This window comes from Papaver somniferum, chromosome 5, assembly GCF_003573695.1.
Source record: "Papaver somniferum cultivar HN1 chromosome 5, ASM357369v1, whole genome shotgun sequence".
NCBI classification, from domain to species: Eukaryota; Viridiplantae; Streptophyta; class Magnoliopsida; order Ranunculales; family Papaveraceae; genus Papaver; species Papaver somniferum.
In genome coordinates, this window is record NC_039362.1 from 76886852 (window position 1) to 76907430 (window position 20579).

Here is a 20579-nt window from a genome sequence, read left to right on the forward strand (position 1 = left end):
AGCTGAAACTACACTGGTGGGTTTATAGAGAATTACCTTTCAACTTCCAAAAAGAGGTTCAAAGAGGTAATCAGAAGGCTTATCACGGGGCTTCACTAGCTCTGAAAAACTTTAGGAGTCAGACGCAGATGATAAAAGGTTTACAAAATACAAAGAATCGGCAAAGAGGTTGTTGAGATTGAAGATCCAATACAATTAAGGTTTTAAAGACCAGTCCTAGGTCTAAAGGATTTTAATAGATAAACATTGAGTTTTCAAAGAGGTAGTTCAGGAAAACAAGGGGGATTCATAGGGTTAAAAGAAAGCAAGAAGATAAGATCCAACACCATTAGAATGAAAAAACTTGTGTACGTGTATCAACATAAATTTTTTCTCCTACTTTTCAGACCAGAGGAGGTTGAGGAAGAGTCAAACTGATATTTATCAGAGGAGGTTGAGGAAGAATCAAACTGAGATTTACTTCAAATTTGCAATAGTGAAGAGCAGTTGGAGATTAGGTTCGGAAATGATTGTTGTTGAAGACCAGATCCTAGAGAAACCTCTATAGAAATTCCAAATCTAAGCAAGAACATAAAGAAAAATTAGGATAAAATCCTCATGAGTAAAGGTGGGTATCACTTTAAAAGAAATAAAGGCCTAATTGAAAGCTTAAGTCTAGTGAATAGAGGATTTAGACGATGAGATCTGCTAAATCCATTGTGGTTGATTAGCATTTTGATGTCGGTGGTGAAAGTAAGGTAATATTAAGGGTTTGTTTTCCACTTTCTTCTCTAGAAGTTTCCTAATTAATCATTCTAAGCTATTAATAGGGATTGGAGATTGGTATTGCTTAGATCAAAGCCGATCTGAGCAGTAGAAGCAGAGGTTGCCGAAAATATTTTCCTTATGTTGGAAATCGCATTGATCCTTAGTAATTGAGAAACTTTTTGAAATATCTACGTCTTGAGTTTAAATGTGAACATTAAACTTTCATTATTCAGCGAATAGTTTCATTATCTTGAAAATGTGTAATGTTAAAAGAGTACAACATGCAAAGCATGCGTATAACAATATCTGTTCTTACTAGTATTTCTTAAAACTTAAGGCAACGATTTAACTTTGTAGAATTTAGAACTTAGGTATTTGGAAACCGAAAGTAGAAGTCCTTCTGCTTATCAAGATGGAAAATCTGCCTCTCAATAAATACAAGTGACTCTCAGAAGTCGAAAACAGAAAAACCAAAAGAACTGCTTCACTAATAGGGTGTTCAAATACACCGTTCTAAAAGTCAAAAAACAAAAAGTTAGTTTCATTACATAACATAAAATGATTCCTAGAAAATTCTCTTAATATTTTTTTTGTGAAGCAAAACTTTTAAAGTCATAAGCATTTATGTTTCTGGTATTCAACCATGCTTTAAAGTTGTCTTCTCAAACTAACTTTTGGTATTTCGACTCAATTAATAGCATTTTTGGCAACTATAAGTAGAGATAGTTTGAGAAGTCATCAACAAAAATATATCTACTTCATAAAATGCTTCTAAAAGTCATTTCGAAATTTGGTTCTCAACCTAACTTCTGATTTTTCTACTTACTTAAATCATTAAGTTGTTTCTAATACTTTGTAAGTTTGAAGATTCCTTCTAAAGTGTTTCCGATTATCTTTTAAGTCTGAAAGTAACTTTTTGTATGGTAGCCAAACACACTAGTAATTTCAACTCACCCGACGCTTTCCTTAAGTCGTCTGACATTTCATCCAGCTCCCTTAATAGCATGTTTCCGTATAACAAAGGGTTTTGCTGATATCCAGCTCCCTTAATTGATCCCCCAATATCAGTAATCCGTCCCACTAATCGCCCTTCAGTTGGGCCAAGGAATCAAACGATCTTTTAAGGAACCATTTTTCGGGGACCACAATTTTTTTTTGTGGGGATCATGATTCTATTTTAGGCAAGACGATTATAAGTAATCCTAAGTCATTTCTTATCTAAATGTTTTCCTTAATACCAAAATTACCCTCCTTAATTAAATGTGTTAGTTTAATGATTAATTAGTTATTAGTTAATGATTAGTATGATTAGTAATGATTAGTGATTAATATGATTAGTTACCATTACGAAGTTCTATTACAGAAAATTGAAAAAACAATTTGCGAGAAATTTTAATTTTTTTTTGCGATTAAGTTCGGTTACCCAAATTTATGACCAAAAACGAACTTAATGATTAGTGATTAGCGTGATTAGTAATGATTAGTATGATTAGTTACCAGTAAGAAGTTCGGTTACAAAAATTTGAAATTTTTCCTTGCGATCAAACCGAACTCTATATTTGGTGTGACCATTAAATAGTTCGGTTATAAAAAAATTTAAAACTTTTTACGATCAAACCGAACTTAAAGTTCGGTTAAGAAACATTTTTTGCGACGTAACCGAACTAAAGTTCGGTTGGGAAATGTTTTTTGCAACTAACCGAACTATTAGGGTTCGGTTGGGAAATGTTTTTTGCTACTAACCGAACTAAGGTTCGGTTGGGAAATGTTTTTGCAACTAACCGAACTATTAGGCTTCGGTTGGGAAATATGTTTTGCTACTAACCGAACTTAGGTTCGGTTGGGAATTTTTTTTTGCGAAATAGCCAAATTGTTCTTCATATTCATCATTTCCATTAGGTTCGGTTAGTTCGACAAAGTTTTTCACATAATTCCTAACCGAACTTCTCTCTGCAACTTCCATTTTCAACTCATTTTGATGGTTAATACTCATTTTTCAATCGAACGAGGAACGCCAAGCAAAGAGAGAAGAAGAAGAGGATAATTTTTTTTTCAAAATTAAAAATTTTCGATTCCCCCCTATTTTTGTTTTTGATTTTGGTTAATAGATTCATTTAGATTAGATATATATGATTAGATTTATATAGTTATTAGGTTAGTTTTAATTTAAATTAAAATAAAGAGTAAATGTGTACCTGCCTAACTTTAAGACACCCCTTATAAGTATAGGGAGGTTGGCCTAATAAGATCATGGTCCCAAAAAACCGTGGTCCCTAAAAAATGGTTCCTTTTAAGTTCTTTTATGAATCAACCCACACAAATCAAAACCTCCTTCTTCTTTTTTTTTTCTTTGCTCTTCTTCTTTATGTGGCTTTTGCCTTTTTTTGTGGCCCTAGAATGACTTATCTCTTCTTCCATGCCTCTCATTATGATCATGCTTTCCCTTAATTAATCAAATATATTTCTAGTTAGATTCCATAACCACCATTAACCAGATATCAAAAGGTGATTAAAATGATATATCTTATCACCTTAATATGATTCTTATGAATTGATGATAACTCAAAAGCACAAAAGAAGAAGAAAAGCAAACCACTTAACAGTGTTTAAGTCACTCAATTACTGTTTCTTTTTATCAATGATTTTGTATTACAAGCATGATTAAACATATATATATATATTCTTTATATGACTCTTCGGAATAATAAAAACAAAAAATAAAAGCCTCGACATTCTCTCTATTCTCAACAAAACAATCAAAACTCAAGAAACTCATATACGTACGATCTCATAATCATTGGGCAAGGGGTGTCAAGTAGACTTGAACCCCATATTTTGGTTTCAGAGTGAGGACGATAACCGGGGCATGTCGATAATTATCTGCAATTTTGAAGCTAAATTTTGATATTAACATAGACAATATAATCTTAGCTTCCATCATCGCAAATGCCTGACCGACACAGTTGCGTGGTCCAGTTGAGAAAGGCATGAAATGTCGTCCCGGTGCAAATGCTTTCCCTGCGAATCTTTCTGGCTTGAATTCATTTGCATCCTCACCCCACAATTCTTTACTATGATGGATGGCAAGAACAGGTATCCAAATTGATAATCCTTTAGGAATTTCTAAGTCACCCAACTTGATATCTTCAAAAACCATCCGAGGGAGAAGTGATGCTGGTGGGTACAGCCTGAGAGACTCCATGATCACCATATTTAACTGTATTCATAAAACATTTAGTTAAATTCAAATCTTAACATATTATAATGTACTCTGCTTACTATGCACTCAAAAAAAGAAAAGAAAAGACTGCTGAATTTGTTCTAGAACTTTCTTTTTTCCTTCAAAAAGTTAATACTAGGATACATTTCGTAAATATACTCTAATTGGTTTTAAAAATCTCTAAAACATGCACAAAACTTTGCAAACAAATAAAAGTACGATTTCATTGGAAAAACTCGAAAATGACATTCGTGTTTCCGGATCTAGGCTGTTTTGATAGTTCTAACCGAAAACGACTTAACCGAACATGTTTTCTTGGCTTGTTTTCTTTCTTTTATTAGGACGTCACATATAAAATGCGGCCCAAATATAAGGTGTCATCAAAATGCACATTAGACCAGTACTTACCAAGGTTAGCTTGGAAAGCTTTTCAGGAGAGGGGTCTTCATTGTTTAAAACTTGCAAAACTTCGGCGCGAACTTTATCTTGCCAAGAGGGGTTGGTAGCAAGAAGCATTACAGTCCATGTTAGAAGTAGTGCGGTTGTCTCATGCCCGGTGAAAAAGAATGTTTTACATTCATCCATGAGTAATTGTAGATTGAAACTGAATCCGTTTCCGTTTTGTACTCTCTTTTTTTGAGTTTCAGCTAGTAACATTCCTAATAAGTCATTTCCATAAGACGTACTCCGACCGATATCTAAGCTATCTTTTCTACTTTGAATAATCTCCATTAGTAATCTCTCTACTTCCGTTTTCAATGACTTGATCTCTCTATTGAATTTGCTTGGAAAGAATCTGTTCCCCATTACACAAAAAAAAAAAAGCTTAGGATGATGGAATGAACTAGTTGAATGAAGAATCTAACAATGGTCAAAAATGTTGATGTCAAAAGACATTCGAATGAACTCGTTGAAAGTGAAAGAGAATTTGATTTATGTTAAAAAAAATTCATGTGAATTTATACTAAAATGGAATTCTAAAGTTAATGGAACACTAAAGAAAAGTAGGCTGATAATTTGTAGTCATAGAATCAGTGAAAGGAAGAATCATAATAACACTAACTTCTAAGACGGTACACGCGTACTTACCGGCTACCAGGAAGGCATAAATGCCGGCTTGATTGAGCACAAAGATGCTGTAAAGATGTTAGAAGATGAAATATGCGTTTTCCTTTATCGTAACTACTGTCGAACTCCGTTCTTGATATGATATCACCAGTGAGTCGACTCATATAGTCACCAATGTCGATCTCAACGTTTTCATTTGTCGATGATTCGACTACGACTTGTTGCAGTGATTGGATCATTCTTTTAGTGCACTCCAACATGTATCCCACATGACACTGTTGGATGATAATTAATCCACCAGTCATTATGATTTTTCGAGCAAGATAGATTATACATGGACGAAGATAAGCATAGAGAAAGAGAATTCCTCTGTTCAGTATTATAAATACTATAATCAATCATATTACCTTAAGTTTATCAGCCATGAAAGCTGGGGCGACTATATGTCTTTGGTGGTACCAGTCTTCTCCATTCGCCATTAACAAACCTCGACCAATAAAATGTTTACATCCTTGTCTTTGTAACCATGATTTCCCTGTAACTTTACTGTATTTTGATGAAAGTAATTCTTTTATCATATCCATATCAGTTAAACACATCCTTGGTTCACTCCCTACCCAGTATATAAATCTTTTACCTGTAATACAGAATATTTCAATCAACAAAAAGTAAAAACAAAACGCAAACGATCTAAAGGATTCAAATTTGAAGTGTCTATATGTTTATATTAGAATACCGTATTCTTTAGACCAGTGAAGGAAATGTGGTAGAAGGCGAGGAACGGTATTATGATCATGAATGGATTCCATATCATTAGCAGTAGCTTTCGAGACGAAGGAAGACACGTCAGCGAGATTTCCGACAAGAAACTTCGGTTTAGGACCATGAACACCTTGTTTCTCCATGATCTTTTTAATACGTCTCGGGTTTAAACAATAACATGAGATGGTTACATATGCAACTCTAGAAATGATGACACAAACAAGTAAGACGACAAACAATAACACTGCCATAGCAACTAAAGATCCCAAGCAGCAATAACCAAGTTTGTATTAACAAAGTAATTGTTGGATCCCTCTAGCTACTGGCAGCTAAGCTAGTGAGAAGAAAGAGTGAGAGGGATGGTTTATTGCTCTTAATTATGAACTCCTCGTAGCCTCTATTTATACCAATCGTTTTTGAGTTTGACATATGAGAATCGTATGCTCTATTCTAGTGTCTTTTTTTATTTTATTTTTGAAATTCACTCTATTCATTTTGGCGCTCTGAGATGATCTATCTAACAAGTTATATTTTACTTTCCATTTGCGTATATTGCAACAAAAGTTACTAGTCATATGTACTCCTCAAGAATATTATCAAGCTCCTTCTATTTGTGAGTGAATAAACTAAAATAATAGAACGAATGTTTATCTTATAGTAGAACAAACAGCAATAGATAAAAAAAATTAAATGCACCGAAAGAGTTTGCATATAAAATTTCTCTGTTGCACGCTCTGCATCACGTCACAATCTGTCTTGACTACAGTATAATGAGAACTAATTATTATACCGACGCCTTCATGGTATAACATTATTATACTGACTAAGTATAATGACTACGGTTCAAAACTCATTAGCACCAAATTCTTTGCTGATGAAAAACAATCTATCTAGTAGAATTGATGCCTTCATGGTATAATTTTCCGTGCGTTTTATTATCAAAGGTTTGACTTTTTTTTCTTCTTTATGTATCTGTTATTTTGAAGGGTTAATGCAATCTCCAATCAGCTCCAAATTATGACGTTTTCCCCATTATAACATGCTAACCTATATCTATAATAAGCAGTGAACCTTGCATCCTTAGAAACACTATATGTATCATTGTAAATTTGAAATAATTTCACATTTATAAAGATTCAAGCAGTGATCCATTCCAACAAAGGTTTTGAGTGATGACTATGATTTAGACTTTTGAAATAACATGGAGATATCAACACCTTAGAGTTGACTTATATTTTCGTGGATATAGTCACTTTCTCATGAAGATCTCACTGAGTTTTAGGCTTTTTCTTTTTGACTCTTAACAGGGTGTTTGGCAACATAAAATGAAAGTGTTTCTATTTTTCAAGAATATAAGTAACTTTACTGTGGTAGAAATAAAAATATTTGCTATACAAAAATTATTTTCTTTTGTTTCTAGAAAGTCATTTTAAAGTTCAACCCAACGTTCGGCCTTTCGATTTAATTAAGTCGAAAAATTACTTTTTATCTGGTAATAGTAAGTTATAACGATTGCTTTTTGTATATTAATGTAAAAGAAATTTACAGCAAGGATGAAACAGGAATTTACAGAGAGAAGAAGGATGAGATTGAAAACTCTAAACTTAAACACTCACTGACTAGTTCTGGAAACATTTTACTTGGGAAATCAAACTGCGAACAGCACCGTCATTCACTACCCGCACCTTCTTTTAAACAAAAACAGCAACAAACAACTACTCCTGCCTACAGGTTTAATTAATTTATAAAGGCAGGCACCAAAGTGACAACCAACTGTGTAACTGTATTAGTACATTGCCCGATTTGTCATTATTTGTTGTAAGCTTGAGACGTGGCATTCCATTTTCAGTGCATCACTGAGCTTTTGATCTGTTAAATTTATGGACCCTCATCCACTTATTGGTGATTTACAGATTTCTTGTATAAACGAAAGAGTCGACAGAGAATATAAATAAAGATCATCAAATCAGATCATTAAAGCAAGAGCAATTTTGAAATTGCGGGAACGACATCATTTTCAACAACGGGATGGCGAGCTTTACGAATTTTATAGCAAAAATAAAAACTCAAACTTTCTTCTGGTGTAAAAACTTGGACTCTATAACATGGGTCTCTCTAGATCAAGTAATTGCTAGTTGGATTCTTTTCTTTTTGTATTGTAGGTTTCTATACTTGAGTTCTCTCTAAGATGTTTAGGTTTTGCTGAGTTTGGGGAGGTTGAGCCTGTTCTTCCTCCCCCTTTCCTCCCCTTTGGGCTGTGGCCTTTCTCCTTTCTCAGCTTATTACTCGTAAGCTTTTTCAATATATTTCTTTTACCGAGTAAAAAAGAAAAAAGCAAGAGTAAATTTGAATTTTGTCCACCTACAAGATATCCAATTAAGCACTTTTTTAGGTTTTGGCTCCGGCCGGGGCTATATTTACGTCACGATTACTTTTTTTCTATTTTTTTGGGAAAACTTCCAACGAAACGTTTCTTTCCTAAAATTTCATTTCTTTTGGAAGAACTTTCAACATAACGTTTCTTTCCTAAAGTTCGATAACTAAGGAAAGTGTTTTTGGAAACTTACTTTTACAAGAGACAAAGTTGATTTCAGCCTACAAGATATCCAATTAAGCACTCTTTTAGGTTTTGGCTCCGGCCGGGACTATATTTACGTCACGATTAATTTTTTTCTATTTTTTTGGGAAAACTTTCAACGAACGTTTCTTTTCTAAAATTTCATTTCTTTTGGAAGAACTTCCAACATAAAGTTTCTTTCCTAAAAACCGATAACTAAGGAAAGTGTTTTTGGAAACTTACTTTTACAAGAGGCAAAGTTGATTTCAGACTGCTCTGAAATACAACTACTCATTTAAGAAGTAGTGTTGTTAAATACTTTCGAAAGCGCATTTACTGATTTACATGAAAGCTTACTCCAATGACTAGTTTCACAAATGTTAATATATATGTTCACATCAACGATTAGAAAATGTATATTATCTCCGTTTTTGGGAAAGAATTATTATTATTATTTTTTTATTTTTTTATTTGGTCTATTTTTTCTTTTTCATAAACAGAAGAAGTATATATACTTATATTAGAAAAACTGCATTATTTTTTTACTTTTATAGGAATCTAGAGTTTAATAAGAGAACGTATCATCAAAATATTAGCTACAACTTCATTATGGTGTGGACTCTTAAAAAAAATTGGTACAAATCTTGTAAGATAATATCCATATAAGATTGTCCATGAATTCACCCTTTTAACCAACTGTGATTATATATTTAATCTAAGAAATTATTTGATTGTTTCCTGTAGAGTTTTTAATTGTTTTCGTGAATCCATGCCTTGCAGGGGACTTATCAAGCTAAAAATTAATGATAGGGGAAATGATGGTAAGGTGTTAAACCAATCAAGATAAATTTCTAAGCGTAAATCACTGATTTATGGTGTACTAGTTAGTCTGGTTCGAGTCCTCAATAAATATTGTGGTGAAGATGTCATTTCAATTAGTTAAAAGCAACCAACATAAGAATTAAATTGATTAAGAAAATACTACAAAGAAAACTATAAAACTGGAATTGAGGACTCATTATGTTACTTATTCAATCAGTTAACAAATACAATTGTCTTTATCTAACTCTCTATTATCAACAACTAAAAGATATCCGGAAGCTCAATTACCTATATCGTTTCTTATATTATAAGGCAAACGAAGTTCCTCACCTAAGTTCTATTCACTACACTACCCAGAATAAGCTCTCTAGATATATTATAGCAAATGCATTAAGATCCATGCAAAAAGCTAAACATAGTCACAAACTTGTACTCTCGGTTTGTGTAGCCACGATTTATATCATACTAGTGATTGTTTTGAAAATCCCTTCGTCATTAATCTCAAGTAACTACCTACATTATTTACAAGTCGTTCAGATTGAAAACATCACATACGAAGTTATGTATATGAAAATCTAGTATTAGAGACTTGATCATCTTATTATGATCAAAATGTCAAGGAAGAATATACAAGTTGTATCACAACTTTGATATATTAAATTACGAAGTATAACGCTTATCTTTTGAACTCGTAATTGCGACATAGACACATTCTTTGTAACTTGTTACCATATTGTGCAATGAATATAGGATTGATTGCATGCCTAGAAAACTATGTCTAATGGCATGAGTTTAAGGAAGTAGACTTGCGAAACTTGTTTCATAGTTAAAAGGAATCAATGGGATTGGTGATCAGATTGTTATTGGGGATCTATAGCATGACCGATCCCTATTGGGGATCTCTAGCAGAAGCGATCCACATAGCAAAGTTATATTTCCGGTTTCACGTACTTTTTAAGGTTTGTGTGATTTTCAGATGTTTTGTCATTTAGAAAAGTTCAAGATATCGACATAGTGAGTAATTGAATATGTTTAAAATCATTTTTTTATGGTTCAAAGATATTCCTTGATACACAATGTGAGATCCAAAACCTAAATGTGCAAGAATCTTCTATTAAGAGATATTCCTTGATACTCAAGGTGAGATCCCAAACCAAAATGTTTGAGAATCTTCTATTAAGATTTTAGAATATATATGTTTTAGTTTTCCAGCAAGTAAAATATATCTCTGGAAGATATATTAGTAAAGTATACTCGTATACCAGCTAATATTGAGTTGTCGACCATGAGGTATTTCGGTATAACAGTTGGATATTGGTTGGAATTATACAAAACCGAAAATTGATGTTTATAGCATATGTTTAGAATATTTTAGTTTATGAAAATTCCTTAGTGTTCAATCTACCTTGGTCCATAAATAACCAAGTTTTTTCTTCTTACAAACTTATCCTGAATCATCACTTTATTTTGTAGTCATTGTTGTAGCCGACTAATAGTATTACTTGTAATACTATTTGGAGAGGAGAGTAACCTAATTACACGAATATCATAAGTCTGCTAGATTAAAGACTTATGTGGTATCAAGAAGCATCTAGATAGTATCATTGGGGAGAAATTATAATTTGCATTGTTATTTTAGTTTTCGATTATTGGTCTGATTGACTAACGGTTGTTAGATCTTGATTGCACCTGGTTTGATTATTCTGAGAGCCTTATTTTCTGACATAAGGTCACTAAAACTATATCAAGATTTTAGTTCATATTTGTTTATAGATCTGACTATAGGCTTGTGATTATCCATTGTTAACAGACTCCGTTATGTGTGTGATCGATCATAAGTGGAGTCAAGTTTATTTGTGCAAGCACATAAAAGACATTGAAGATTTAAAGACAAAAAGATTCTTATTGGTTTCATATCTTTGTGGTTTACTTGATCAGCTAGGATCTGACTTAGATTTGTTTATATTTTGATAGGTAACATATTGCTAGTTGTATATATCAACAAGCTATCATTTGGTGGTCTTTTTCAGGATACAAATTTGATTGTTTGTATGCTTATATCTGATTATCTTGATAATCTACATCTTGGTAGATCTAACCAAACAAAGGATTTTATTAGATTAAATGGAAGAGCCTTTGTTTGACTCAATACAAATCTCTTATTTACTTCTTGAGATTGAGAAATCAATTACCGAATACATTTTAGTTTGTTACTTTTTCGAAATACGATCCAAAGAAGTTGAGTGCAAGAAGTCTTCAGGACTTGTGAAGTAACTTATTAAGAGAGTAGATTATATCTTAGGATTCACGTGTGTTGGTCAGATTGTTTGTAAGCGCAGGGATACTGAAGAAACTAGGTAACTATGGGTAGTGTATTTGGTCTCAACTATACAAAGTTGGTAGTGGTCTTTGTATAGCGACTTAATTCTGAGAGTATTCAAAACTAGACTAGGTCCCGTGGGTTTTCTGCATTTGCGGTCTCCTCGTTAACAAAATCTTATATTGTGTTATTTACGTTATTTTCGCATTATTTAGCTTGTCTTTAAAGTAAATACACTTGTATGTTAATCAAAACACTTGGGGTTGATCTCTATAGTTAGGATCATCTTCGGATTATACTATGTACCAAGTGTATACATTTTTGTTTATATATTCTTGATAGACTCTGTATGTATTATATCACGCAAGGAATCTGTCATATATATTGATATCGAAAAGATTGTGTTGTACTTATTTGGTACCCTCGTCATTTCAGATCAGTATCGTGATAGTTTACTCAGATAACCAAAAGGTTGATAGTATGTATGATAATTTCAATTAGTATTTATATGATGTGGTGAAGTGTACATTTTTCTCCGAAAATAAACCTGACGACAATACAAGCAAAATAAAAATATAACTTAAAATATAAAACAAAAGCAAAGGGGTGTATATAACTTGTTTTTAGGAACTTACCTCCTGCTTCTGTCAGAAGACGAATATCACTAACTGAGTTTTTAAACATTGCGTACAACCTAAAAAAACTAAAAAAAACACATAAAAAGGTTTTAAAACTACCAAAAAAAAGCTAAAAATAAATAAAAAATAATTACCACGACTCCTGGCAACGACGTCATATTTAAAGGGGTGTTAACTGGGGTAGCTTATGTAGTTGGTGTGTTAGTTAAGGTACCTTGATAAATGTAATACCTAAATAACGAGACAATATATCCTAGGTGTTAGTTTTTACAAAAATTCGGGACTTTTAGAAAGATATAGCTACATCATTAAAGTGATTTCCTGCACACCCTATTAGGGATTAAGCCAATAGTGTTCTTCGTTTGAGATCCTTTTCAGGATTTTTGGTTATTTACAGCTTGTGGATGTCATCAAATGTTGTAGATATCTATAATATTTTCCTTTTGGAGATCCTGAATTTGCACCCAGTGTCTAGCAATTTAATTCAATCACTTCTTGTTAGATATTTGCAAAAACTAGTATTTTTTTTTCTTCAACTTTTAAGTTTTTGAGAGTTTTAATTAGATGCTGAGATTTTAATCTTTCAGTTTTTTTCTTTAAATTTGAGAGTTTCAAATTATTAGATTTTTGCATTTCTCAACTTTTTAGCTTTTGAGAGTTCTTATGTCACTCAATATAACTTTCTCAGCTTTCAAGAGTTATGAGTTATAGTTCAGGGCTTATTCATTAACCGATTTTAGGAGGCTTTCTATGGTGACTCTACCGTAGTTTGTCTATCACACTTTCATGGTCCATTTTTTTTCTCCATCTTAAATGTTAATAAATTTTCTTCAATTTTTTTCTCCATATTCTTCTAATCGGGCAACGACTTTACCCTAATTTGACATCAATTTCCAATGATTTCATCTAAATACAACAATTACTATTTCAATTTTGTTCGAAATAAAAAAAAATTATCTGTTGTTTGCTTTGATCAAATTCATTCGATCTAAAACAATTTACACTTCAATTTTATACAAAAAACATACTAAAGAGTTTCAAGTTCTATAGATTATATCTCAAAATTAAGTTAATTTTAAGAAACTCAAATCTGGGAAAGAAAAAAGAAAGAAAAAAACAAAAAATGGTTGGGAATAGAGTTGATATTTTCTATTTGGGTTTTTCTATGAAGTAAATCGAAATGCAATTGCTACCGGTAAGTGGTGAAATTCCCTAAAAAAACCAAGTATATTGGTTGTTTAAAGGAGATCTTGGTTGGGTTTTATTGATTCATAGAATTTGAACGGTATTGGTTCATATAGAACTTCATGCGTTTGTACTTGTATAGGTGCTTCAAGTGGTGTTGGTTGGAGTTGAAGTTCTAAGTTTTTATTATGCACAACGAGTGCATAATACGAATCTTTTTAGGAGAGTATATTGGATGTTAGATCAGTAAGTAAAGATGTATAGTTGGTAGTTCTATATTTATTTATTTAAGATGTATTCTTTGTCAAATTATCAGCTACCAATTGTGTTCTTTTGTAGAAAAACCCCATGCTAGTAGTTCAAAACTGGACTCAATCCTTTGCATGAGTTCTGTTTCACGGTGTCAGGCATTATTAACCATGTGAGTCCTTCTTCCCCGGTCAAAAATTTCATATATCGGAACATTCTCAAAAATAGGCATTGAAGGAATTTATAATAGGTTTAATAGCTCGAAAAGCTACAAGACCCCCACTAGAGACCCAAACTCCAGTACGACTGGCAGTTGACCAGGTTTGCACCTCTACTTCTTATTTTTTAAATAGGTTGGTTGAGCTCATTCTCCTTTCCTTTCAATTGATTGGAAGCATTAAAGGATATCGTATATCAAAGAATTGGACTTCGAAATTTCCACACTAAAACTTATGCAGACCTTGCTTGAGATTAATGTTTGTATTTCTTATGCCACTGTTACACTGTACCTTCTACTATAGTTGTTTTACACGATGGTGTAAAATCTATTCAGCGTTCACATTTCAAATATTTCGGAGAAGAAGAATCGCAGAGTCAAGCTGAACACTGTACTTGCTCTTTACTCCAAATCCCGAGTACGGGTACGACGGAAGATGTTATCTACGCCATTTTTCATAATGGTGGTTGTATTGTAGGGTTTTTTCTTGGTCAACCCCCCTCTCTCACTGTTGTAGCAGTCATCTAGTATGTATTTGCAATTTCCCCCAAATTATGTACTAGACCTTGTTTAAACTTTTGATGGTGCAATAGTTGCAATTCCTAAAAAGTTAAAAACCACAAGCAAGTAGAGATAAACTCATTATTACGCTAAAATACAATACAACTAAATATATATAAGAGAAAGAACTTGCACTTCATTGATATAATCTTCGAATTGAGATAAACTCATTATTACGCTAAAATAAACTCATTATTACAAGCAAGTAGAGATAAACTCATTATTACGCTAAAATACAATACAACTAAATATATATAAGAGAAAGAACTTGCACTTCATTGATATAATCTTCGAATTGAGGTCCTTGGATTTGAGGCCAAGATTACATATTTATAGACTTAAGGATACACCTCATCAACGATCCAATACTCCTCATGGGAGTATTATTCTTAAGTAACATACATTTAGAGTATTCATAAACTTGGACTCAGCTTGATGCCTACATTATTATTATTCCTTTGGGTTTAAGAGAAAACATGAACATGTTATCGCAATTTTTTTTTTCTTTTCTTATATTGCTCTTTAAAATTCTAGTAGTTAGATACCTAACGGGTAGAGTGTGTTCTAGGTATCTGCTATTGTTGTAACTATAAGTCATCTTGGTATATTACTCTTCAATATGTTATTGTTGTAAGTGTAAGAGAGTTATTCGGATATTGATGTTGCTTTTGAAAGAGTTATTAAATTTCTGATGTTGCTCGAGAGAGCTATTCCCATGATAGTCCTGAAAGGATTATTTCAAGTTACACTCTTGAAAGAGCTATGCAGATGTTTCCCTTGGAAGAGCTACTTTAGGCGATGCTTTTAAAAGAGATTATTTTAGTTTGAAAAGTTGTTTGTGGTAATGATCGTGAAATACCCCGTTTAGCTTATAAAGCTATATTAGATAGCTAATTTATCTTAAGAAAGTTATTTTTTATAATGCTATTAGGAATGCTATTATTTATTCAGTATGGCTCCTAAAGAGCTATTTAAGATAACACTCTTAAAAGAGCCATTCTGGTTTAATCGTTGCTCCTAAAAAAATTAAAAAAATATAATTATTGGCGTTAAAGAGCTATTTTGAAACAAATGCTTGCCCTTACAGAACCAGTTTTGATTGCTGCTCTTTAAGAGTTATCCCTGTTCACTTAATTTTTTTTATTTTAATGAGCTATTTTGATTCAATTGATGCTCCTAAAGAGCTATTTCGATTCATTTTTTTTAACGAGCTACACAGATTCAACTTTGGCCAGTAAAGATCTATTTTGATTCAATTTCTGATTTTGAATAGCCATTGAGGTTCATATTTTTTCTCCGCAGAGCTATTTTGATTCATTTTCTGCTTATAGAGAGTAATTGAGTTTCAATTGTTGCTTTAAAAGAGTGTTCTCCAGTTCACTCATTTTTTGGGACACAAGGACCTTTAGGGCCCGACCTAGGGAAGAGGAAAACGTAGTGAAAAGTTTATTGGCTTTCTTGTGTTACAAGGCCCTTAGATGTAGGATATATGAATTATTAACTTGCGTATACTCGAATGAAAAGAGAGTGGACTCGTACATAGGTGCAAGGATATGAGAGGAGGCATTTACCAATTTTGGTGATGGAATATATGTAGGTGAAGAGTAATAAAGCATCCTTATCCTCCGTCGGACCGATTATTTTTCTGGCATCTCGCATTCATTCCCCTGTTTGACTTTATCTTGAGGATGTAGTTATAGATACGCTAGTGTATTCTTAGTTGGTCCTTAATTCCTCCTCTTATCTCCCTCTAAGATAGGATGTTGTCTTCATCATATATAATGAAAAAGCGGGGGTCTAACAACACCACCCAATATTTCTCTTAGGAATCTGTATGGACTAATTCTGAAATACTTTGCTAGAAAATCAACTAGACAGTCAGACTCAATCTAGATTAAAGTATCTCAAAGAGTTAATATCTCTCTCTTGATTTGATTTTTACTCAAGCTAAAAACAATAGCGAGTCTTTATCAAATACAAGGAATAACTTGGACGGTACCAAAGACCAATATCCAAGGATCAATCAATATGAATCAACAACCAAAGGTTGGATTTCCAATTGATGATCTTAATGCACAACCTGTATTATTTCAATTATATAAAAATATAATGCGGAAAAGAAATAACACAGACACCAGAAGTTTTGTTAACGAGGAAACCGCAAATGCACAAAAACTCCGGGACCTAGTCCAGATTGAATACACACTGTATTAAGCCGCTACAGACATTAGCCTACTACAAGCTAACTTCGGACTGGACTATAGTTGAACCCAAATCAGTCTCCCACCGATTCAAGGTACAGTTGTACTCCTACGCCTCTGATCCCAGCAGGATACTGCGCACTTGATTCCCTTAGCTGATCTCACCCACAACCAAGAGTTGCTGCAACCCAAAATCGCAGACTTGATAATAAACAAATTTGTCTCACACAGAAAAGTCTATCAAAGGATAAATATGTCTCCCACAAAAAAACCCTAGGTTTTTGTTCCGTCTTAAGATATAAAATCAAGGTGAACAGGAACCAATTGATAATCCGGTCTTATATTCACGATGAACAGCCTAGATTAATCAATCACTTCTCAACAATCCTTCTTGACTACACAAGCGGTTTTTCGAGGAATCACAAACAGTGAGACGAAGATGTTTGTGACTTCTTTATCCTGCCTATCGGAGAACTCTCACGATCTCAATCCAATCAAAGATTGTACTCGGACGATAGAAGATGCAAGATCAGATCACACAACTACGATAAAAGTAGTATCGGTCTGGCTTCACAATCTCAATGAAGTCTTTAAGTCGTTAACCTGGTTTTAGAGAAGAAAACCAAAGGTTAAAGGAGAATCGACTCTAGCGAGCGCACTAGTATCACGCAGACGTGTGGGGATTAGTTTTGCACAATGCTAGATGTCTCCTTTATATATCCTTCAAATCAGGGTTTTACCTTAGTTACAAAGCAATCCATATTCACCATTAGGTGAAAACCTGATTTAGGTTCAAGCTAATATTTCTCAACCGTTAGATCAAAAACTTAGCTTGTCACACACACTTAGGTAGACGTTTACTGAGTTTGTGAAAACCATGCTCAAACGTGTACGTGTATGTTGGTTCAACATAGTAACCCAAAAGGTTAACCATATGAGCAATTCATATTAACCTAGTTCTTCTTCACCATAACTAGTTCAATTGACTCAAATAAACTAGTTAGAGAGTTGTTCAATTGCTATAAGATTTTATGCAACTACACAAGACACAATTGAAACAAAGATGATTCGATTCGATTGAATCGGCTCACGAACTTTATAGCCACGGTTTACATAAAGCATTCCTTAGTAATTTAAGTTTCATGTTCAGAGCACATCTTTAGATCATAACCACTTAAGCTCACAAACAAGTTCGCGGACTTAAGGTAACCGGCAGAGTTTTCCAAACTCCGCAGAAAATCTCGGCAAAGAGACTTCCGCCAGTTCGCGGACTGAGTTCGCGGACTTGAACTTCACGAACGAATTTGGAATCCCAGCAGAAATTCTCGGTACAAGAACTTCCGACAGTTCACGGACTGAGTTCGCAAACTGGGTTCGCGGACTGACTTCGCAAACTGGGTTCGCGGACTTGGCAAAGCCAATTCCTCCGGTTTCTCTCAATCAACAAAGTTCGAAAATTCGGATTAAGGAATACATGGTTATGTAATCTAAACTCTCATTACAATCATTGAGACATTCTCATAGGACGTTATTTACATGTTATTCACAGACCGTTTCACGTCAGAGCAATTCTCAAATTAATTGAAACTTTTCATGACTTACGTCACTAGGTGAAGATAAACTTGATCAAAGTGAAACGCTTTACCAACACACGATTTAGAGAAAAAGATAAGTAGCGACTACTCAGTTCGAAACGCTTTACCATCACTATTTGCATAACGACATAATAGACTTTATCCTTGTCAAACAAAAGATTTCATCTTATTTTCCATCAAATAAATGACTGCATGGGAATAACTTTTGTAATTGTCAAAAGTCGATTCGTCTTTTCATCAATACGAATATCAATTTATGAACGACTTTACTTTTGGCACAATATGGGACCTTCAAGTTCACGGACGCAAACAATACATATCCCATAAAAATATTGCAATACTTCAAAACAGATTAATACTGCAATAATTTCATCTTCCAAATATTTTTAGAATTTAAAAACCAATAAACCTAAAAAATAAACATAAGAAGATGAAAACAAAAATAGCTATGTGTAGTCACAATCTTCGGTATTCAAATATCTAGTTATTCTTCCAACTAAACCAAAAAGAAGACGTACTAGGCATTAATGAACTTTTCCGAAGTTTCTTCAGAGAACTCCTTCTCGTTATTGAAAAGTCCATTGACAAAGGGATCATTTAACTCCTCCAAATCTTTTGAAAAAACTGTCAATTTACTAAGTTCCTTTTCTAGTTTTCGTACAGTGTTTGTAGATTGAGACAACATTCGTTCGTAGTGAATTATATCCTCTAAGGATGCAGCGATCCGAGATTTTAAGCTGTTTCTTTTGTTGATGAAATCTTTTACCAGATTCCTGAAATTTTCATCACTTTGATAAGAAGACAAGAACCAGTTTAAGGAAGGATTTTTACCATTAATTGTAGTCTTAACTTTCTTCAAACTTGTGGAGGGAATCCCAGTACACCAATGTACGTTAGCTTCCAGAGTTACGTTCCTACTTGTGCTGCATCTAGTAATAGGTGCCATGGAACAGAAATTTTTGAGATTCTTTGTTTGCGAACGACTAAAACCCTGGACAAACAAAAGATTTTGTGGAGATATATATAGATAAAAACAAAACAATAACCAAAAAGACACTCCTTGAGCCAAAAAGACGCAAATCCCAATTTTCTCAAGACAAACACGGTGACGCGAACGACTAGGGTTAGATGGAAACGATGGAAAAAAAGTCTCCCCTTGTTTATCCCACAACGACTTTCTAAGGTAAGACACATGAGAAGAGGTTCTTCTTATTTTGTTCCTGGAAGTGCTTGTCACATAGGACTTGCTACCGATATAAGAAGGTTTAAAGAACAAGGAGCATTCCGTAGTAACAAACGTCTCTTTGGACTCAAATTCTTCAACTTGTGAGTGTCCTTGAGGAATGAGCCTGAGATTATCTCTGAAACTGTCTAAATAATCTCCCTTATTCCTGGAAACATATTTAGAACCAATAATATATACTTTGGACTCTTTCGGTACAAGATTCCACATAACTTGTCTATGAAGTTGATCTAACTCATCATCCATTGTCTTTTTCCAAGAGAGGTTGTTTAGAGTTGTATCAATATTTTCTGGTTCTAATTGAGAAGAAAAACAACCAATCGGAAGTTCTCCTTTTGTTCTTATTGTAGAGTCTACTCCTCTTTTAGAAACGATAAACCGCACACACAGTGGAGAATCGCCTAGCACATGTAGAAAAAGACCACAATGACTGTCACTACGCCATTGAAGGGAAGAGGTAGAGTAAAAGGCAAGATTACTCATATTATCAGTATTTTTCTGTTTGGAATTTCCTGACAGAATTGTATGTCCTTTTTGAGTAACACAAATTTGAAAAGTATTCTTGCAAGGATTACTTTCAGCCTCCAGACTCCGTAAAGAAGACATACAGGCTTGTTGAGGATGATCATATGAGCATCCATATAAGCCAGACTCTTGACATTTTTCTGAGTGGTTCCCAGTCACATCATTTTTCTCAACAGGCGATTGTTGAACATTATATGAATGGTGACAAATATTTAGAAAGGAACAACTGGATTCTCTCAGATTTAATGAGAGACTCTTACTAGATATCAAATCCTTAAGAGTTGCAATTTCTGCAACAAGGCCAGAATAGATCCAGATTTGTTCTTCCAATCTCTTTTGAAGAGTAACCAGTTTATCAGACCTTTTCCTACGGTTGTTTTTTAAACCTGGTGATGAGTCGGTTGAGACTTTGTGGTCCATATAGTCATATCGCCACAAACACAGACTTTTGAGGTCTTTAAAAGTGTTTGCATGCTCTGATACCAATTGAAAAAGCGGGGTCTAACAACACCACCCAATATTTCTCTTAGCAATCTGTATGGACTAACTCCGAAATACTTTGCTAGAGAATCAACTAGACAGTCAGGCTCAATCAAGATTAAAGTATCTCAAAGAGTTAATATCTCTCTCTTGATTTGATTTTTACTCAAGCCAAAAACAATAGCGAGT

The 20579-nt window shown here is 33.6% G+C and overlaps 1 protein-coding gene across 1 annotated transcript; it reads right to left on the reverse strand.

The window, feature by feature from the left end:
• Positions 1 to 3387: 3387 nt before the first annotated feature.
• Positions 3388 to 6157, reverse strand: LOC113277552 (cytokinin hydroxylase-like). The gene is made up of 5 exons (XM_026526617.1): positions 5772 to 6157; positions 5443 to 5672; positions 5057 to 5310; positions 4376 to 4763; positions 3388 to 3964 (listed from the first exon to the last, which is right to left on the reverse strand). The coding sequence occupies exons 1-5, from the start codon at positions 6046 to 6048 to the stop codon at positions 3542 to 3544; spliced, it is 1572 nt and encodes a 523-aa protein (XP_026382402.1). The 5' UTR covers positions 6049 to 6157; the 3' UTR covers positions 3388 to 3541.
• Positions 6158 to 20579: the final 14422 nt, after the last annotated feature.